Source organism: Schistosoma haematobium, chromosome 4 (assembly GCF_000699445.3).
Source record: "Schistosoma haematobium chromosome 4, whole genome shotgun sequence".
Lineage (NCBI taxonomy): Eukaryota > Metazoa > Platyhelminthes > Trematoda > Strigeidida > Schistosomatidae > Schistosoma > Schistosoma haematobium.
The window spans coordinates 3,239,852-3,261,543 of NC_067199.1; the positions used below are offsets into that span (position 1 = coordinate 3,239,852).

At 35.7% G+C, this 21,692-nt stretch overlaps 2 protein-coding genes across 3 annotated transcripts in view; both read left to right on the top strand.

Annotated features, from left to right (window-relative positions):
• Positions 1-6,771, top strand: part of MS3_00007217 (uncharacterized protein) — a gene marked incomplete at both ends in the record, with an annotated part of 28,456 nt that extends 21,685 nt beyond the window's left edge. The window contains 3 exons of one of the 2 annotated variants that reach the window (XM_035730971.2): positions 784-914; positions 1,487-1,618; positions 6,724-6,771. In XM_035730971.2, coding sequence (XP_035588694.2) covers positions 784-914; positions 1,487-1,618; positions 6,724-6,771 — 311 coding nt within the window. Of the gene's footprint in view, positions 1-783; positions 915-1,486; positions 1,619-3,158; positions 3,359-6,723 lie in introns of those variants that run through there. The other variant, XM_051215474.1, reaches the window with a different exon arrangement.
• Positions 6,772-8,465: 1,694 nt separating this feature from the next.
• On the top strand, positions 8,466-21,304 carry MS3_00007218 (uncharacterized protein; the record flags this gene model as incomplete). Its single annotated transcript, XM_035730972.1, has 10 exons — positions 8,466-8,562; positions 10,306-10,694; positions 11,716-11,838; positions 12,534-12,640; positions 12,836-12,956; positions 13,765-13,931; positions 16,734-16,839; positions 17,643-17,758; positions 19,700-19,793; positions 21,155-21,304. The coding sequence occupies 10 exons, from the start codon at positions 8,466-8,468 to the stop codon at positions 21,302-21,304; spliced, it is 1,470 nt and encodes a 489-aa protein (XP_035588695.1).
• Positions 21,305-21,692: the final 388 nt, after the last annotated feature.

Below are 21,692 nucleotides of genomic sequence, written 5' to 3' on the forward strand. Positions count from 1 at the left end.
GGAGCATCATTGATGAAAACGGTGGATCTGATGCAGATGTGAAGGCGCGGATCGGCAAAGCAAGAGCAGCATATTTACAACTGAGGAACATCTGGAACTCAAAGCAACTGTCAACCAACACCAAGATCAGGATTTTCAATACAAATGTTAAGACGATTCTACTGTATAGGGCAGAAACCTGGAGAACTACAAAAGCCATCATCCACAAGATACAGGTATTTATTAACAGTTGTCTACACAAAATACTTCAGATCCATTGGCCGGACACTATTAGCAACAACCAACAGTGGGAAAGAACAAACCAGATTGAAGTGGAGGAAGAAATCAGGAAGAAGCGCTGGAAGTGGATAGGACACACATTGAGGAAGTCACCCAATCGCGTCATAAGGCAGTTCCTCACTTGGAATTTTCAAGGTCGAAGAAAAAGAGGAAGACCAAAGAACACATTACGCCGGGAAATGGAGATAGACATGAGAAAAATGAACAAGAATTGGATGGAATTTGAAAAGAAGGCGGAGGACAGAGTGGGTTGGAGAATGCTTGTCGGCGGCCTATTCTCTATTGGAAGTAACAGGCGTAAGTAAGTAAGCAGTGTTTTCAGAGCCTTCTTTTTGGCTTTTTTTATAAGGAATTTTCTGGACACAACTGTAACACCACTGAAATCTCTATCCATTGTAGTAATTTAACATATTCAAAAGACAAGTTTATCTATAGCATAAATCCTAGAACATATCACATACATTGCTAATAAATAAATAAATTTTACAATTTCTATTTCCGTAGCTCAAAAAGGAAATATGTTTGCTCAAGATTTTGGAAATCATTCATTATGTATTATGCATAAAGGAGCATGGAGAGCTCAAATGAATGGGAGAGCAACAAATGATCCTCGAGTTAAAGCCACCTGCCATCAGGTAATCCTATGAGAAGTATATTATATATTATTACATAATAATCATGATTCAATTGAAGCTAGATCACCATGGAAAATCTGAAAGTACTGGATAGTATTTCCTGGAGTTCTAGTGAGAAACAGTGATCAGTGGAGTTCAACCGGGTCTGTTGTCAGATAGTAGCTCACCGGAGACAATGGTGTATGTGTCACTCAATTTCGTGGATTAGTTGAAGTTAGACATTAACACTGTTGGATGCTGGCCGGCTCAGTTGTGTAGAGGTTAAGCGTTCGCACACCAGACTGATAGGTCTTGGATTGGAATCTTGCTAGGCGGGATTGTGGATGCGCTCTGCTGAGGAATCCCACAATAGGACCACCTGGCCGTTCAGTACTTTCAGATTTTCCTTGGTGGTCTAACTTCAATTGACTGATAATCTCAACTATTGAAATAAATAGTGTTTCAACATAAAAGTCAATGTCAACACTAGATATAAATAGCTTAACTACTTATGTGATTGTGTATTGTTGCTTAGATCTATGTGTTTACTCCCTTATTGATCACTAATATTTCTTCCTATTTATTCATTTCAGTATTCATGCTCTGGTGGTCTACAAGTGATTATTAATGGTAAACCATTCCCATGTAACTCAGGGGTAGCTACAGTTCAAACTAATCAAATTCAAGGCCAAATTGTCTGCCCTGATCCTAATACTGTTTGTAGGGTAAATCAGTAGAACTATATTAATATTTGATTCTATTTTTTCATCTATATTTCATTATTAGACTAATGCATCATGAATAGTAACCTTAGAACTATTTTTTTATATTATGGGACTCTTAAGAAGTGCGCATCCACGATCCTGACTCGTGAGATTCAAACCTGAGACCTACCAGTCTTGCGCGCAATCATTTAACCTTTAGACCACTGAGCTGGTATCCAACCGTGTTAATGTGGATGCGCAACACTGAGAAGTCCCAATATAGAATGAATCAGCCAGCCAGTGCTTCTATGTTTTCAGTATTGGTCCAGCTTCAATTGGATCATGATCTCAACTACTGAAATTACTATAATATCCACAAGAAACACCTACTGACATTTTTTATGTGTTCAGAAGTCTCTAATGTCATAAGTCCTGTGCGATCTGATTGTTCACTTAAGTTAACCGTTCAATTAATCAACTAACAGGGGATAGAACTGACATGAAAACAGCCTTTTAAACGTTGTATAGAAATGGTTAAGAATGATTTCTTAAGTTTATTGAAGGCTTGGTTATTTGCAAATTTACCCCCCCCCCTTATATGTACGAAAACAATTTATGATAACCTTGAATTTAACTTGATAATCCTTAAGTCATTTTATGGCCTAGGATGTTGAGATCATTTCTGATTCTTACTATACGGTGTAATTTTTTTCTCTCACCTTTATCTCCTTGTTTACATGAACTTTCATTTAAATGATCCGTATTAATCTTTTTATAAAATGCCCTGAAAAGTATGTCTATCTATAACAGAGCTTTTTTTAACGAGTTAGTTTTCTGCGGGATGAGATCACTAACCCTATGCTCAACCCTTCTCCTTAATCCGGGATTGGGACAGGCAGGAGCCATAGAGGGGCTCCAGGAGGAGTTACTATGGCAGCGTACTTACCAACAAGTCAAAATCTGTATGAGGTTGTGAAGATTGTTAAGTTTTTGATTAAGATCATGAATCGATTGATGCTAAATAACCATTGAAAACCTGTAAGCACTGGACAGCCCTTTCGTCCTATTGTGGGATTCCTCAGCAATGCGCATCCATGGTTCCGCCTCGCGAGATTCGAACCCAGGACATTCGGTCTCGTGTGCGAACGCTTAATATCTCACATTCATTACTACAGAGTCACATCTTACATTAGACTGCATTGCATCATATTACATGTATCTATAATAAAGTGTATTTATGAGTAATTTACACAACATACTAATTTAATCCATTCATCTATATTTAATATAACAATTCAGATTCAGAAATTGTCTCGTGTGGTGGAGTCGTGGATGTGCACGGTTGAGGAGTCTCACAATAGGACGAAACGGCCATTCAATGCTTCTAGGTTTTCAATAGATGTCTAGTTTCAATTGACTCAAAATGTTAATAACAACAATTATTATTTTTACTAGTTCACAAGTAGTCTTAGAGATTAAAACATTCAAACTACAGACATTTTAACGTCATTTATTCATTAATTGTATTTCATCATTCTCTTCATTGTTATTTCTTTTACAGAATAGGCGTAGATCAATCAAGCAATGAACAATACACTTTTTGTTACCATAAACCAACATTAACTATGGGTTTCTTTTTTAATCTATCTCTCTCTTATTAAATATGAATTTCCTTTATTGTGTTTCTTTTGTTGTTCTTGTTGGTTGTTTGAACAGCATGTAATCAGTATGGAGTAGTGAATAAATGTTAATTACTATCAATGATGTTTTGATGATTTCAATGGTCATATTTAGTAAATACTTCATATGAAAATGTTATAGAGACCGTTTTTTTGTTTAAATTCAAGTACACCTAAAGCATAATGGCTTTAAGAGTGAAGGATGTTATTGTGGTATAAGTTACTTATATTCACATCAGTAGTATATAACGATAGTTAGGAATATAATGTATTTGAGTAGAAGATTGAGAAGCAAAGAATGGGAACAGAAAGCAATTAGTATGAAAATGCAGGAACGATGAAATCTCACACGATGGACTGTTAATTGCAAAAAGGAACAGTCAAGTTTGAGACAATGGATTGATATTTTGTAGATGAAGTGTTTACCGTATGGTTCTCAGATTTTAGTAAGGTGTTCTGTAATTTTTTGTATGAATACATTCGATTGCCCTCATACGTGTTCTTGTTCACTATAGTATGTCAGTCATATTGATTAAGTAGAAACTTGGCAATTACATGTATAGGTCCTGGGTTCGAATCTCGCGAGATGGGAATCGTGGATGCACACTGCTAAGGAGTTCCATAATGGGACTGGTTGGCTGTCCAGTGCTTCCAGGTCTTCATTGGTTGTCTAACACCAATCAATTCAAGACCTCAATCAAGAAATAAGAAACGGAAACTTGTTGAAACAATTTATGCTAAGAATTCTATTTTGTACAATCAATGACCATAATAGTAATAATAATAACCGCTATATTTCTAACCCTTTACATTGTATGACCGATATCTTCAGTTAAACTTTCTTGGACAATCGTTAGTATAGAGTTATCACACTAACATTATGACTTTAATGTAAGCGTTGATGTGAAGCAACTCAAGAAAATTAATAATAACATTTTCAAACGGGAATATTTATTTTAAGGATGTGAAATTTATGTCAAAACTTCCTACTCCCCACCATCCAATTGTACCCTTTTTCCAACAGTCTAAAGCGCCATTTTACTCGGCCAATGAAGTACTCATGATCGGATCCATAAAAGTAATATATTTAGTTCAGCAATATTAGTTTTAGTCAGCATTGTTTTTAGCCATGTCTTTCCTAAATAGTAAAGCTGATATAATTTTCAGATAGTTGTTTGTTGGTGTAGTATTTTCGATGAAAGCCCAACTTTTGAGATAACTGAGAGCTTATGACGAGTTGATTTGCTGCCGTTTCATGGTACGAGGCAGTCAACGAAATACACATGATTTTTACATAAAATAAGTATACATTAGAAAAGGTAAACATTAACAACAAACAACCACCCAAGCGAAATAAAAGACTGTTTCAAAATAAGTTCTTTATTCATTGGTCTATTAGTTGTGAATTCTTTTGTTCTCATTGAATTTGTGTATGAAAATTTTGGAAGCAGAATGATCGATATGCTACAACGTCAAAATTAAATTTTCCCCCATATATTTAAACCAATCAGATCATACATAGAATTGGTTCGTCATCAAATCGATAGTTATTGTACGGTAGAAAAGTGTATCCCTGAACTAGTCACACATGTATTTCAATAAAACTTAGAGTAATCACTATTTCTGTAATATTTACAGTCATAGAATCAAAATGTATTATTAGGGATTCAGAAAAATGACCATCGTCAGCCTAAAATTATTCTGAAAACGTTACACTACTTATTAAAATATAAGTAGCTTGAAGGTTTGCCAAGTTTTAGATGTCAATATGGCTACAGATAATCAATCAAGCGATCGTGATTAGAAGAGAACAAACAAAAAGAAAACCAGAACAATTTAGCCGAGTGAAGTGGAACTCATACAAGACAGGGAAATGATTTTAATAGATTCGATAATCGTATACACAATATTTTGAATACTAATGATTACAAGACAGAATTTAGTGAATTAGTATAACTTACAGGCAAATAATTAGGGTTTTTAGGTAGAACTAAACGACCTAATAAGAGTAGAGGATAAACATCTATCATTCTCTGTTGCTAAACATATAATTGAGACACGTCATAAGATTGATCTTAACTTGGCTTTTGTGGTGTTGTACAAAAGTGTAAAAGGGCGTATACTATGGTTTATAGAAGCCTTAGCCATATGAAAATCCAAACTCCCTTTATGCAATCAAAAACAGTTTGTTCTAAAATTAAACCTACCCTGGTAATATTAACTAATTGTCCAAACTGTTTTCACATTACTTCTTTATCATCCTTGTCTTCTGCTACCCTCCATTTCTAGTCTAGACTAGTTCTTACCAAGTATAGAATGTGAGATCAGATTGTTCGAAAAATACTGCATTAATATATCACCATATAGTTCTGATAATCTTTGTCTTCTTATTACATTATACGAAAGTTATCAAAGAGACGAATTGCTTTAGATTTTTAGGTAGAATTGCTTCGATTTTTGAGTACAGTTCAAAATCCCACCACGATAGTTCGCTCATATATTTTATAATTATTATTTGACTTAAACAAGATTGGACATCATATTCAAACTGTTGTGCACATTTTGGCTTGCAGCGTCAAGTATAAACCATGAATATTTGCTTACACTGTATCTGAATAAGAATTCTATGATTTTTAAAGAAGTAATGAGTGATATGATCCCACTATGGAATACTTTAGTTTAGAATAGTTGTTTTCCTTCCGAAAATATCATGATTATAGTTATTTATTTGTAAATCAGTAATGTCAATTCGTATGAAGGTTTTAGTTAGATGAGCTTGTGTACTTTCAAAGGATAACATTATAAACATTCACTCTTACTCCGCCTGGATCACCTCTGAGGCTACTGCCGGTCCCAAGCCCGGATAAAGGAGGAGTTTTGAGCATTGGGTTAGCGACCCCATCCCATAGAAAACTAACTCGCTAAAAAACAAGAGCAAGAGCAGTATATTTACAACTGGAGAACGTCTGAAACTAAAAAAAACTGTCGATCAACACCAAAGTCAGAATTCTCAACACAAATCTTTATTAATAGTGTTAATTAACAGTTCGAATCTATTGGCCAGACACTATCAGCAACAACCAACTGTGGGAGAGAACAAACCACATTCCAGCGGAAGAATAAATAAGGAAGAATCACTGGAAGTGGATAGGACACACATTGAGGAAATCACCCAACTACGTCATAAGTCAAGCCCTAACTTGGAATCCTCATAACCAAAGGAGGCTATGAAGACCAAAGAAACATTACATCGAGAAATGAGAAGATTGAACAACAATTGGATAGAAGTAGAAAGGAAGGACGAGGACCGAGTGAGTTGGAGAATGCTCGTTGGCGGTCTATGCTCAATTGGAGGGTAACAGGCGTACTTAATTAAGTAAGTAAAGAGTCTTTGGTTGACGGAAGCTGACAGAGATCAAGTCAATCCAAGAGCGTTTTAATTTCAAGTTTCGTGATAAATTGAAGAATATAAATCAAATTACAAATGAAATGTAACTCACTGAAAACTAACTAAATGAGACCATAGATTCTTAATAAATCATTATCATCAACTTAAACAATTTTAACTACATCACAAGGTAATCCGTGTCAGGTACAAACAGGTATCTACCTCAGTACAATGTAAGATGGTCACACAATTTCGTGGATTGGTTAGAATTAGACATTGATACCGTTGGATGCCGACCGGCTCAGTGGTCTACAGGTTAAACATTTACGCACGACACTGAAGGCTCTGTGTTTGAATCCCGCGAGCAGTTTCGTGAATGCGCACTGCTCTGGAGTTCCACAATAGGACGAAACTTCCGTCCAGTACTTCTAGGTTTTCAATGGTGATCTAACATCAATCGGTCCATAATCTCAATCAAAAATACTAATTATAGAATTACAAACTCTAATTACTTCATCTGAAAAGAGTTAATATATTTCGAGCAATGACCGACTTACAACATGTGCTTCTAGTAAACATATATGATTTAAAAATACTTAGTGGAGAAAACACTAATTAGACATAATTATCGTCTAAATATTGAAGATGAAGTTCAGCTAAGGTTCCTCTATTTAACGAATTTATTTTCAAGTTATATATGTTTATTCACTAATCATATAACCTCAGAGAAAATTATAAATCAAACTCAAGGGGATATGAGAAATTATTAGGGAGAGGAGCTAAGTGGATAACGCAATGGCGTTTAAAGCGAACGGTACTGGGTTCGAGTTCTGAAGTGAATATCAACTCGGGTGCAGGTACATCCAGCCGACGAGTATCAAATAGGACGAAACACGCATCCTGGATTCTACTGCTAGTCACTATCGATCTTTGCTTATAAAGCTTACGACTTAAGGCAATATCAAGTCAATCCGCACAGGATGCACATATGCCAATAAAAGACTGATCAATTGCATTGCTAAACATCAATCGGAAGATTCAAAAAACCATTACAAAGATAAATTAAATTTCACTTCATTACATAAGCTTAATGGCTATCAGGATTTAGAAGCTAAGTGAATGCCATGATGTTGTTTGAAGCGAATAGTACTGAGTCCGAGTTCCAGATTCAACATCAACTTCGTGATGCAGGTACATCTAGCTTACGAGTCCCAAAGAGGTTGAAATACATATCTTGATTTCTACTGCTAACCATTATACATCTTTACTTAGAATATATTTACATATGTTGGATACTATACCGTTTACTTACTTACGCCTGTTACTCCCAATGGAGCATAGGCCGCTGACCAGCATTCTCCAACACACTCTGTCCTCCGCCTTCTTTTCTAGTTCCATCCAATTCTTGTTCATTTTTCTCATGTCTATCTTCATTTCCCGGCGTAATGTGTTCTTTGGTCTTCATCTCCTCCTTTGACCTTCAGGATTCCATGTGAGGGCTTGTCTTGTGACACAGTTGGGTGCTTTCTTCAATGTGTGTCCTATCCACTTCCAGCGCTTCTTCCTGATTTCTTCCTCCGCTGGGATCTGGTTTGTTCTCTCCCACAGTTGGTTATTGCTAATAGTGTCTGGCTAATGGATCCGAAGTATTTTGCGTAGACAATTGTTAATAAACACCTGTATCTTGTGGATGATGGCTTTCGTAGTTATCCAGGTTTCCGCCCCATACAGTAGAACTGTCTTGACATTTGTATTGAAAACTCTGATCTTGGTGTTGGTTGACAGTTGCTTTGAGTTCCAGATGTTCTTCAGTTGTAAATATGCTGCTCTAGCTTTGCCGATCCGCGGCTTCACATCTGCATCAGATCCACCCTGTTCATACCGTTTACTAACAAAATGTAAATAAATATTCTGGTTTTCTTTTTTTTCTTTTCTTTTTTTAAAACAAATAGAAAGACAAGCCCTTCTTTAAAACACTTCATATAATGAGCTTAACAACTTTTTATGATCATGAAACGAGTAATCATTTTGTGTCATTAACGATTTATAAAAAGAAACCAATTAATGGAACTAAATAGAGAATTCAAGTTTGGATTATTTTCATTATGATTAAACTTTATTCACTAATCATAATGTAATTCATTGATAGATTGTAAATTACACCCCTTTTAAATAGGCATAATGATGTATCAATAACTCCTCCTGGAGTTCCTCCGGGGGTTACTGCCGGTCCCAAGCCCGGATAAAGGAGGAGGGTTGAGCATGGGGTTAGCGACCCCATCATCTAATACAATTCATATTTGGCTTCTTATTACCATTGTCATATAAATAAGGTTAGCCTAGATAACCATAAAGAATAAAATGGAAGATTTATGTTTATAGCATCTTTGTACAAACTATAATGAAGTTAGATAATGGGCAAAAAATAACTTCCTAACTTATTTTATGATTATCGTTACATGACTATCATTCTGATTGTTTTGTGGCGCGTACTACTTATATTGATATAAGTAATATATGACGCGAGCCAGGAATGTAATGTCTGGCAGCAGAAGATGGGGAAGATCAAGAAAGGAAGAACGGGAATAGATAGCAATTAGTATGGAAATGCAAGAACAATGAAGTCCAAGACAATTATTGAAAATTTGCAAATTAAGTATCATAGTATGGTTTTGGTACCCTGTATAGTTGACCTATTAATTTTCATATAAAAATGTCTTAACAAGTACATTATGCGTAACCAGATTATTTGAAATTGTTTTAATAAATGATTCTACATCACGAATTCTTGCCTTAATTATTTATTATTAATTGAGATCATGAACCGATTGATGTTAGACCATCATTGAAAACCTGGAAGCACTGGATGTCCATTTCGTCTTATTGTCGGACTCCTCAGCAGTGCGTATCCACGATCCCTCTCGCGGGATTCGAACCCAGGGCCTTCAGTCTCGCTGCTGAGGAGTCCCACAATACAACAAAACTGCCGTCCAGTACTTTCAGGTTTTCAATGTTAGTCTAACATCAATTGGTTCATGATCTCAATCAAAAATTTAATAATCTCCACAACCCTTAAACTGATATTTATGATTAGGAAGCATTTTAAGTTCTAAATGTGAGATTGTAGCTAAAGCGAGAGATGGAGACATTATGACACTGAATAATATAAAGCGACAATGTGACTAGGTAATCTTCTGGGAATCTGTTACGTACTTCGACTACACTTAGTCTAGGTATTAAAAAAATTATTGCATATCTATTTTTGAATTATTCTGATGGAACTTTATAGTATAAATTGACTTCAACAGTAATTCGGGAAGATTGTAAGATCCAACAGATGCAATATTCAATTAAAGTCTAATAATTAATATCTAGATATATGAATGAGGTCCTGAAAATGAATCTCGAGAGGAGGGATCATGAATGCGCACTGCTGAGGAGTCCTATACCAGAACGAAATAGCCGTTCAGCGCTTCCAAATTTTTCACGGTGATCTAGCTTCAATTGGTTCATGAATTCAACTAATGAATTACATTTTTATTGATGATTAGAACTTCTGTTCCAAATAGATAGTTAACAAACATTTACATTTTCATCAATAATACTTAAGTGTCGAATTTTTCAGTACATTGAATAGTCAGTTTACGTATCAAAACAACTGTCAATCAACACCAAAATTAGAATTTTCAATACAAATGTCAACACAGTTCTATTGTATGGGGTAGAAACTTGGCGAACTACGAAACCCATCATTCAGAAGATACAAGTGTTTCTTAACAGCTGTCTACACAAAATACTTCTGATCCGTTGGCCAAACACAATCAACAATAACAGTGGAAGAATAAATCAAGAAGAATCACTGGAAGTAAATATGACATACATTGAAGAATGCACCGAACTACGTCACAAGTCAAGCCCTCACTTGAAATCTTCAAGGCCAAAGGAGGCTAGGAATACCAAAGAACAAATTAAACTGATAAATGGAGAGAGACATGAGAAGAAAGAACAACAATTGGATAGAACTAAAAATGTAGGTCTAGGACCGAGTGAATTAGAGAATACTGGTAGGCGGCCTATACTCCATTGGGAGTAACAGGTGAAAGTAAGTAAGTTAATATGGCTTACTTTGTGTTTAAGTATGTTCAATAGATATCAACTGTTTATCCCAAAACATCTTACATCTCATCATCTCCTGATATTGTTAAAGTTATTCACTTTGTAATTCCATTTCAATTGTAAGTAAACAATGGTACCTTTTTCATTGAATTAAGTCTTGTAAGGTTTACAGCTTGAGTTGTCTTAAGTTGTCTGAACCGTTTTGTATTTGTTGACAACTTCAAGTGATTGCATATTCCAATTTCACCATTCTATCTATTTGATTGTTTAATACTTCTTTAGTATCCATTTCACTCATCAGATGGTAGGTGATATGAATGTATATCAACTATTCTCTTTATCCGTTTACTAGAATCATTTAGATGTCCAAAAAGTACCAATGATTACAAAAATCATCATAATATGGATAAAGCAAAGTTGATTTCATTATGATCAGACTCAGTCAAATGTTTCACAATGGGGGGGAAGATTTTGTCTTGAAACAAAGTTAAACTTATTCAAGTTAAGAGAATCAACAATGAAATCAAATTGTCTAGAATCTTTGAATTTAAGACAAAAAGTAAACCTACATTATTCTTTTCTTTCGTTTTTCTCTTCTCTTTTCTTTTCTCTTTTTTTTTTGTGTGAATTGGTTTTAATCTCCATCGAAACTGTTAAAAGTATAGTGAGAAATAAACCAACGAGATAGACCGGAGACATTAGATTGGTCTGTGAACTTCAGACAACAACAACAACATGTATATATATATATAGGTATACATATGACATAAGTTAGTTACCACCATACTTAACAGATATGCTTATTCATTTATTCATTAAATGGTTTTTCATTTTGATCATATGTCATATTGTCAATTCGACATCATTCTGTGGTTCACCTCCTTTAGTGAAATTGGTAGATTCAATATTGCTAGAGAATTTGATTGAAATTTTAGGATCATACTGTCACTGTACATTCGGATGATGTTGAGAGACGGAATACAGCGCCAAAACATTTGAAGTTTTATACGCATTTTACTCAGAATTTCTACACAATGAAAGATCATGCTAAACTCTCAGTAATTCACATGATTTATGATAAAAATTCTTCTCAGTATAGTAATGTTTTTCATTGTTTCTATGAATGATTTAATTGTAACAGTTTTAAGTTTTGATTATTTGAATAGCTATATATATATATATATATTCACTTATGAATAACAATGATGAGGATGATCGTGGATGAGCACTGCTGAGGACTCCCGTGCTAGGACGAAACTGCTATCCAGTGCTTCCGGTTTGTCCATAGTGATCTAGCTTCAGTTGACTCATGAATTCAACTATAAAATTAGTAAAATCTCCACAAAAGCTCCCTATGATAATCATGAACATATACTCACTAGTGACTTGCTTGAAGAGATATTTCCTGGAGTTCTAGTGAGAAGCAGTGATCAGTGGAGTTCAACCAAATCTGTTGTGAGATAGTAACACACTGATAACAATCGTTGATGGTGGTGCAACTTCGTGGATTGATTGAAGTAAGTCATTAATATGATTGGATGCTGGCCAGCTCATTGGTGTAGAGATTAAGCACTCGCGCGTGTGACCGATAGGACCTGGGTTGGAATCTCGTGAGGCGGGATCGTGGACACGCACTGTTGAGGAGTTTTACAGTAGGGTGGAACGGCCGTCAGTGCTTCTAGGTTTTCTATGATGATCTAGTTTCGATTGACTCATGATCCCAACTATTAAAATTAATAATGTAATACTTTAGTTGTGTTATTTTACATTTTTACAGATATATCTACGAGCGGCAATAAAGTATTGGGAAGAAGCATTGACAGTCAAGAAACCTGGAAGTGGAAAACAACTAGCAAAAAGGTGATTGTACTGTTAGCTTACTTGTTTATTGATATGTAATCATTAGCATTCTTGTCACACTTGTGATTCTTGTCATTTCAATGTTTGAAGGTATCTTGTTAAGTAACTTAAGTAATTCACTATTCTAGATTAAAACTTAATAGATGGATTTCTTTTATTCTTAACTGAAAAACATTCTTATTTTGTTTCATCAAGGTATTGTGAAAGTGGATACTATTACACAGCTATTGGGAATAATTCCATATTTTGTCGTCAGTCGATGTGTAAACGCGATGTTATGTGCGGAAGGGTGAAAATTCCAGATCAGTATGTAGGGGTGAGTATGAGTACAGGTGTCCGTTGATATTTAAAATGCAACAATAAGATGTGTATTAGATTTTTAATTCATTTCTTATAAGTGATTGAAGGTGTGAAATACAGAATACTCAACAGTGCACATCTACGATTCCGCTCACAGGATTCGAACCTAGAACATTCGGTCTTGCACATGAACGCTTATCTTCTAGATCACTGAGCCGGGATAATTATAGAATCAACATTGAAATGTAGTCTCTTTAGATTTGCATATTAATATTATCATAATCGTAAATACTCTTTCTCGAAATTCGGTATATGACTTTTGTCATACAACAGCTATGATAGCCTGAACAGAGGTTAGATACAACACTGTTTAAGTTATTTCATCATCCTTTAAGATTATGTACATTTATTCAACGAGAATTGAATAAAAAACAACTAATCATCTTCAGGAGTTATTCAATCCCTATGTACGTTAAAATGACATCACTTGAACTAGATTTCAATTAGTAAACTTACTTTTCACTTACGCCTGTTGCTTCTCATGAAGGAGCATAGGCCTCTCACCAGCATTCTCCATCCAACCTTGTCCTGGGCAATCCTTTCTAGCTCTTTCCAGTTGTCATTCAATTAGTAAAACAATGATGTATATTTTGTTGGAGTTTCGTTCTCTGAGCTCAATGGTTTAATCATGGAGCTTTCATCGTCGTTCTGAATGACATCATCAGCACAAACTTCTACTTGAAGCTCCACGACCAATGATCTATATTTCATTATTTGTGTTCAAAATATTACGATTCAATTATTCTATCATGATTATCTTTCAGGAATGTTATCAGGAATATTATAACCGATTACACAGAACTTACAATAATGGAAGTGGAATACCATCTGCCGGTTACATCCTACTTGTTGATGCTATAAATACACGTACCTGTTCTGGTAGTACAGCAGCATTTGCATCATCATGTTTAATGGATGAGGAAACAGATAGGTAATTAAATATGTTTATTAGAGCATATTCTTGTTTTAGATGAAAGAAAAATGACTGAATTACTTATTCAAAGACAAATGTTTTTAACTATACTACTCTTAAATCAAATGTTTACGATAATATTGTGAAAGTCAAGGAATTACCTTCTCATTTTATCCATTCAGTAGTTGTTCTTTGAATCTGTTTTGAAATACAAGTGCAAAATAGACATGCAATGTATTTACAGTTACCTAACTGGTAATAAAATATAGCAGAGATGGATGATGGTTAGCAGTGAAATCCAGGATGCGCGTTTCATCCTATCTAGGACTCGTCAGTCAGATATACCTGCTTCAATTCGATGATGTATACTCTGGGACTCAAACCTAGTACTATTTCACTTTAATCACCATAACGTTATTCACTTATCTACTGTGTTCAGATAGTTGCTAGCTTGTACAATGGGGTGAAGTTTAATTAGTCTTTGTATTGGTTGTTTGAATCTTCCCATGGAAATTTAAGGCTGTAATTTGATGACTTAAGGCACCATCGGAACAATCCGCACACGATGAACATATACCAATAAGAGATTGATAAACTGTAGACCTTAACGTCAATGAGAAGATCCAAACAATCAATGCAGAAATGAATAAAGTATAGCAGTTTAACTTACGCTGTTCCGAATTTCTACACAAAAAGTAGCTGCACTTTAAATTTGATGCAACAAAAAAACAAACACCTAGGTAATTAGAAATAGGTTAAATTGTTTCCATGCTGGTCGGCTGCCTATGGGAGTAACAGGATTAAGTAAGTAGTAAGTAGTATGAAACTATATCACGTGAAAGTCGAATTAGTCTGTAATATTAAGTCTGCAAACATTATTGGTACTTTAAGTTCATTAAAATGAAGTCGATAATTAGTACAATTCATTCTTCAAACCTTGAATTTTATTTACGATTGATTTATCCCAGTTCAGAAAACACAGACATTCTTAGGGACGTTACTCCACCAACGATCGCGGGAATCAGAGTGGCAATCTGACAAATCAAAAATCGAAAGGCAGCAGAACCTAACAGCATACTAGATGAAGCACTAAAAGCAGATATCGAAATAACTGCAAACGTGCTTCATCTTCTATTCAAGTAGCTTTGAGAGGAGGAACAGGTGCCGACGGACTGGAAAGAAGGATACCTCATCAAGACTCCAAAGAAAGATTTGAGCAAATGAGAAAACTACAGAGGTATTACACTATTGTCTGTACCAGGGGAAGTCTTTAACAGAGTGTTGTTGAACCGGATGAAAAATTCAGTAGACACCCAAATTCAAGATCAACAAGCTGGATTCCGTAAGGATCGGTCGTGCACAGACCAAATTGCAACAATACGGATCATTGTCGAACAATGAGTTGAATGGAACTCATCACTACATCGACTTCATTGACCATGAGAAGGAGTTTGACAGTGTGGACAGGAGAATATTATGTAAATTTCTTTACCACTGTGGAGTTCCTGAGAAGAATGTCAACGTTATCCGGAACTCATACGACGGACTACAGTGCAAGGTGATGCATGGAGGACAGCTGACCGATGCACTCCAAGTAAGGGCCGGAGTCAAAAAAGACTGTCTACTCTCCTCCTTCCTGTTTCTTCTGGTGTTCGACTGAAATATGAAGATCCCGAAATCTGAGTGGGAGCACGGAATACATTGGACAGTTCAGGATTAATTAGATTTGGACTTCGCAGATGACCTATCCCTCCTATCCCATATACAAGAATAAATGCAAATGAATACAACTAGTATGTCGCAACAACCTCTGAATCAGTAGGTCTCAACATACACAAAGGGAAAACCGAGATCCTCAAATGCAACAGGGAGAACACCAACCCGATCACACTTGATGGCGAAACTCTGGAAGATGTGGAATCTTTCACGTACCTGGGAAGCATCATCGATGAACAAGGAGAATCAGATGCAGACGTAAATGCGAGGATCGGCAAAGCAAGGGCCGCATTCCTACAATTGAAGAATATATGGAACTCAAAACAACTGTCTGTCAACAATATCAAAGTCGCAATCTTAAATACGAACGCCAAAACAGTCCCACTGTACAGAGCTGAAACATGGAGAACCACTAAAACCATCATCAATCATGTACAAGTATCTATAAATAGTTGTCTACACAAGATACTCAACATCTAACATTGACCGGATATCATCATCATTAGTGGACTGTGGGAGAGAATAAACCAGATTCCAACTGAAGAGGAAATTAGGAAAACACGTTAGAAGTGGATAAGACATAAATTACGCAAATCATCGAACTGCATCACGGGGCAAGCCCTAACATGGAATCGTGAAGGGAAGTGGAAAAGAGGAAAACCAAAGGACACATTACTTTGGGAAATGGAAGTAGATATGTAGAGGATGAATAACACCTGGAAAGAAGTGAAGAGGATTTTTTGGGACAGGGTTGGATGGAATATACTGGTGGTTGGCCTATGCTCCTCCATGAGGAGTAACAGACGTTAGTAAGTAAGCAAGTAAATTGTCAACTCTAAAGTAGATAGGTTTGAACTAATGATCTTGTTTTTTTGTAATCCCAGTAACACGAAACACTCATTGATTAAATTACATAAGATATTATGTCACTAAACCAACTACCCAACTATCTACAATGTCTATGGAACTAAATATTTAATGGAATACTGGATAAATTTAGATTACAAAATGAAATTGTGATGTAACTACTTACCTAATTACTTTAATTGAGAATAATTCATTCATTGTTTTATATCCATATATTGATACTACTTAATACTTTAGGCCAATTCTCGGATTTGTAAATGTGTGCCCAGGAAAAATGGGAGTTGATTATCCTGAAGATAGAAATTCACTTGGAATTTTCTTGCATGAAATTGGTCATGCACTTGTAAGTTCATCTATTATTTTGATAAGATAAAGAGTATTTTTCTATTCATTGAGATCACTGAACAATTATATTGAAATATATCTAGTATTGAGATGGTGAAGAAGATTTCTAGCTCAAATGGACTTTCGTTCTCTGGGCTGGATAGTTTGTTCGTGAAGCTTACATTGTTCTTCTGAACAACATCATCAACACAAACCTCAGGAAGACTCGCACTTATCGTTCAGAAGAACGATGAAAGGGCCAAGACCAAACGATTATGCAGCTCAGAGAACAAAACTCTATCAAAATATATTTAGCATGTTACACATTTTTCATGAAAACATGAAGTATCTTAATGTCGAGTTTTTTTATTATGACCTCGTCATTGCCTCTAACTAACGAAAAAGGCATAGAATATCGAATCATTTCAACCGGTCACCACGCTGATAACTAACCGATAAAACTTGATCAGCACTAAGGGCTACGTAAACATGACATAAGTTACTTATTAATTTTATAGTTGAATTCATCAATCAATTCAAGTTAGACCATCATAGAAAACATGGAAGCACTGGACGGCTGAGAAATCCCATACTAGAACATACTAGCATCTTAGTAAAATCTGAGAATCATACAGTAATTGCTTCATTTACAAAATGTCAGTCAGTTCTTTCTTTATAGTGTTCAGCTATTTATCTGAAACTACTGTTAATATTGTTGACATGCTAGTGTTGTAAATATGAACAAGTATTTACAAGCTCATATATAACATTCCGATTTTATATGGTCACTACTTAGCACATTTAAAATTTATTATATTTTAGGGATTTTCATCATCCAACTTCCCTTTTATGCGCTTTCCAAATGGGAAAGCTCGAACTCCCAGGGACGATAAACGTAAGCCAAAGTACAAAGATCAATATGGAAATTATATTCCGAGGTGAGAATTTCATGTTTCTATATATTCAACCAATAGAAACTTAGGAAACCTTTTGATACAGAAATATAAGTATAGGGTTGTGGAGATTATTAAGTTTTGGATTGAGATCATGAACCAATTGATGTTAGACCACCATTGAAAACCTGGAATCACTGGTCGGCCACTTCGTCCTATTGTGGGACTCCTCAGCAGTACACATCCGTCCAGTGCTTCCAAGTTTTCAATGGTGGTCTAATATCAACCGGTTAATGATCTCAATCAAAAACTCAGTAATCTCCACAACTCTATACTGATGAATACCATGTGCTCACTAGTAACTAGCTTCATGTGGGAATTCTCGGAGTTCTAGTGAGAAGCCGTGATCAGTGAAGCTAATCCATGTCGGGTAGAGACAGGTATCTACCTAAGTACAATGGAAGGTGGCCACGCAATTTTTTTGAATAACTGAAGTTAGACGTTGACACCATCAGATGTCGGCTCCGTGATCTGGAGGTTAAGCGTTCGCGCGCGGGACAAAGGCCCTAGGTTGAAACCCCGAGAGCGGGATCATGGATACTCACTTCCGAGGAGTCTCACAATAGAACGAAACGGCCGTCCAGTGCTTCTAGATTTTCAATGGTGATCTAACATTAACCAGTTCATGATCTCAATCAAAAACCTAATGAAGAAATAGCCTGATTTTATAGAAATGTACTATTTGTTATTGCATTCAGTAAATTACGATGTTTTATATAGAAACGTATAAAATCAGTTACAAATTCAGTTTTATACAGATTTCATTGACTATTATTTTCTAAAATTTACCTCTGTCATTGTGTAAAAGCATGTTTAGTATTTAAAAATTCACTTCTCACAAATTGCCATAGACAATATGTCTTATCAACAGTATTTTCAGCAATGATTAGGTGACTGGAATTCACTATGAGGTTTGAAACAAAAGACCAGACTGTTGACTCATATACATATTATCATTGCAATGATAATTTCATTTAGATGAATGAACAATACTATGCAAGTAATCATTGACAGATAGGCTAATCCTAACCACGTGAACACATAAGTTAGATCTGTAACTGATGTATCTCGGCGTCAAAAGAAAATCAAAACTCTAAACCCAAAGTTATTTTTTATTTGCACATGATCGGTTTATTTGTGTATTGATATTATAATAATAGAAGCTCTGTACTAATCTTTAAAGGTAGGTTTCACGCATATGTTATGCATAATTAGTCTCGAAAATGCCCTGGTACGACCGAGAGTGAGGAAAGTCAGCTCCTTCCCTCTGTCTTGAAATGCCCTCATATGCCCATGAGTATACAGTCACTTCCAGGGGAGTCCTACCTACTGCTTTCTCGCACCAGGCTTGTTGCTTACGAAATTGAGAGGACATAAAGCGAATGTCCGGCGCTTTAGACGGGCTGGTGGATATGGAGGATCAGCAGATGTGAGTTGGAAAACTCTAATTCTAAGCCAATGGTGCACATGGACTACAGGATCCTGAGGGAACAAATGGCGTATGAACCAATTATCGGTCACAAGCTACTATGGAACTGCGTTTCCTGGCGTAGCTCCACTACCTTGTGGATTAGACCTTTATATCGAAGTCTCCGGTTGTGGCATCGTAAGATAACCATCTGCTTCGGTTTTGCCACCCGGGCAGTATATCAGCCCCTACATAAATCGAATGATTTATGTGGCGTATATGTATTTGGTGCCTCCTTGTACCAATATTTACGTGTTTCAATAAATAAATAAACAATTAGTCAAGATGATGATCATAATTTTTATATACAGTTCACCATACAAATCTATTTGAATAATTTTCGAAAACTACTGTTGTGAGTAACGTGATCACCAGGCTTTGTTTCGAGGGGGAATTTTTCTTAAAAATGTATATGCTTATAATGCAAGTTTTTGATAATTTAAACATCTTTTTCGCAGTAACAACACTATCACAAAGATTACAAGGACATGGAGAAGTACAGCAGGATGGTTTACAAAAGACTTTTATGCTTTTGTTACTCCTAAAATTCTGGTTAGTTAAGTCTTTTATACAATTCATATTATTTTATAATGAAGAAAATGTTAGATAGAAATTCATTAATTCACCTCGAACGAAAAGAAATTTTTCTCATCGTCTGATGTACACTATCTTAACTGATAGGTCCTAGGTTGGAATCTCGTGAGGCGGGGTCGTGGATGAGCACCGCTGAGGAGTCCTACAGTAGAACAAAACGGCCTTCCAGTGCTTCCAGGTTTTCCATGATGATCTAGCTTCAATCGACTCAATCTCAGCTATTCAGATTACTATAGTATCTACAAAAGCCACTTCTGATATTAATCAACATATGCTCACTGGTGACGGTTTCCATGAGGTATTTCCTGGAGTTCTAGTGAGAAGCGATGATCAGTGAAGGTCAATCGAGTCTGTCGTGAGATAGTAAATCAATGAAAACAATGGTGGACGGTGGCGCAAATTCCTGGACTAGTTGAAGTTAGACATTAACAGTGTTGGATGCCGGTCGTCTCAGTGGTGTAGAGGTTAAGCGTTCGAATGCGAAACTGGTAGGTCCTCGATTGGAATCTCGCGATGCAGGATCTTGAGTGCGCACTGCTGGGGAGTTCCACAATAGGACTGGTTAGCCATCCAGTGCTTCCAGATTTTCCATGATGGTCTAGCTTCAATTGACTGATGATTTCAACCATTGAAATTTTATCACCTTGCTGAATGAAAATCCTTAAACTAGTCATATATGTATTATCAGAAAGGGGTTTTGTGCATATTACAGTAATTTAATAGTTGAAATCATGCGTCGATTGAAACTAGACCACCATAGAAAACCTGAAAGCACTGGACGGCCGTTTCGTTCAAGTGTAGGACTCCTCAACAGTGCAGATCCACGATTAATTTCTGTTGACTTCTGTGAAGTCATAAGTTAAAGGAAAACAAGTATTTTGTATTTCTTGTTATTCATTGGTGTTAATTTTAAACTTCACACATTAATGGTGAAAGTGTTTGAGTCTTTTAAAGTAAAGAAATTATCGTTATTTCCGCTATAAAATTGTAGTGTATGAAGCCAAAGACTGACTTTATTGTATTTAATTATTTAGAAATAGAACAAAAAAATTATTATCAGTATGGAGTTGTGGAAGTTATTATGTTTTTTTATTGAGATCATTGGTCTAGAGGTTAAGTGTTCGACTCCACAAGCGTGATCGTGGATGCACACTGTTGAGGAGTCCCCCAATAGGACGAAACGGTCATCAAGTGCTTCCAGATTTTCGATAGGCGTCTAATATCAATCGATTCATGATCTAAATCAAAAACAAAATTATTCTGGGTTTCTCTTCCTTTAATTAAAAAAATATCAAAATATATATACTTACAATATTTAGAACGCTGCAAGAAAACACTTCACTTGTAACCGGTTAGATGGAGCAGATTTGGAAAATCAATACCAAACTGGACCGATAGGATCGCATTGGGAGGGAAGAACATATTCAGTGAGTTTACTGAAGTATGAATATGAATTTTGTACATTCTAAATTGTGACATAAAGAACTGTCAAAATAGTATATTTTGCTATTTCTGAAATTATTTGCATTGAATTAAGAGTATTAAGGGATTAAGTAGCAAATAAAGTCAACATGTTAAACAATTACCGTGATATTAGACTTTCATCAAGAGTGACAGTTATTTGTGACCTTGTAACCCACGTTTTGTCCTATTTGGGACTCGTCAGCTGGATGTACCTGAATCTCGGAGTTGATGTTCTTTCCAGCTGACGAATACTAAATAGAACGAAATGTGGGTCTTGGATCCATCTGCAATCGCCATTGATTACTCATGTGAACAAAGTAACACATTTCAGTACGGTAAGCAAAGTTTTTTTATCCATTATTAGTTGTAGGGTAAGTGCCTAAAGAAATACCC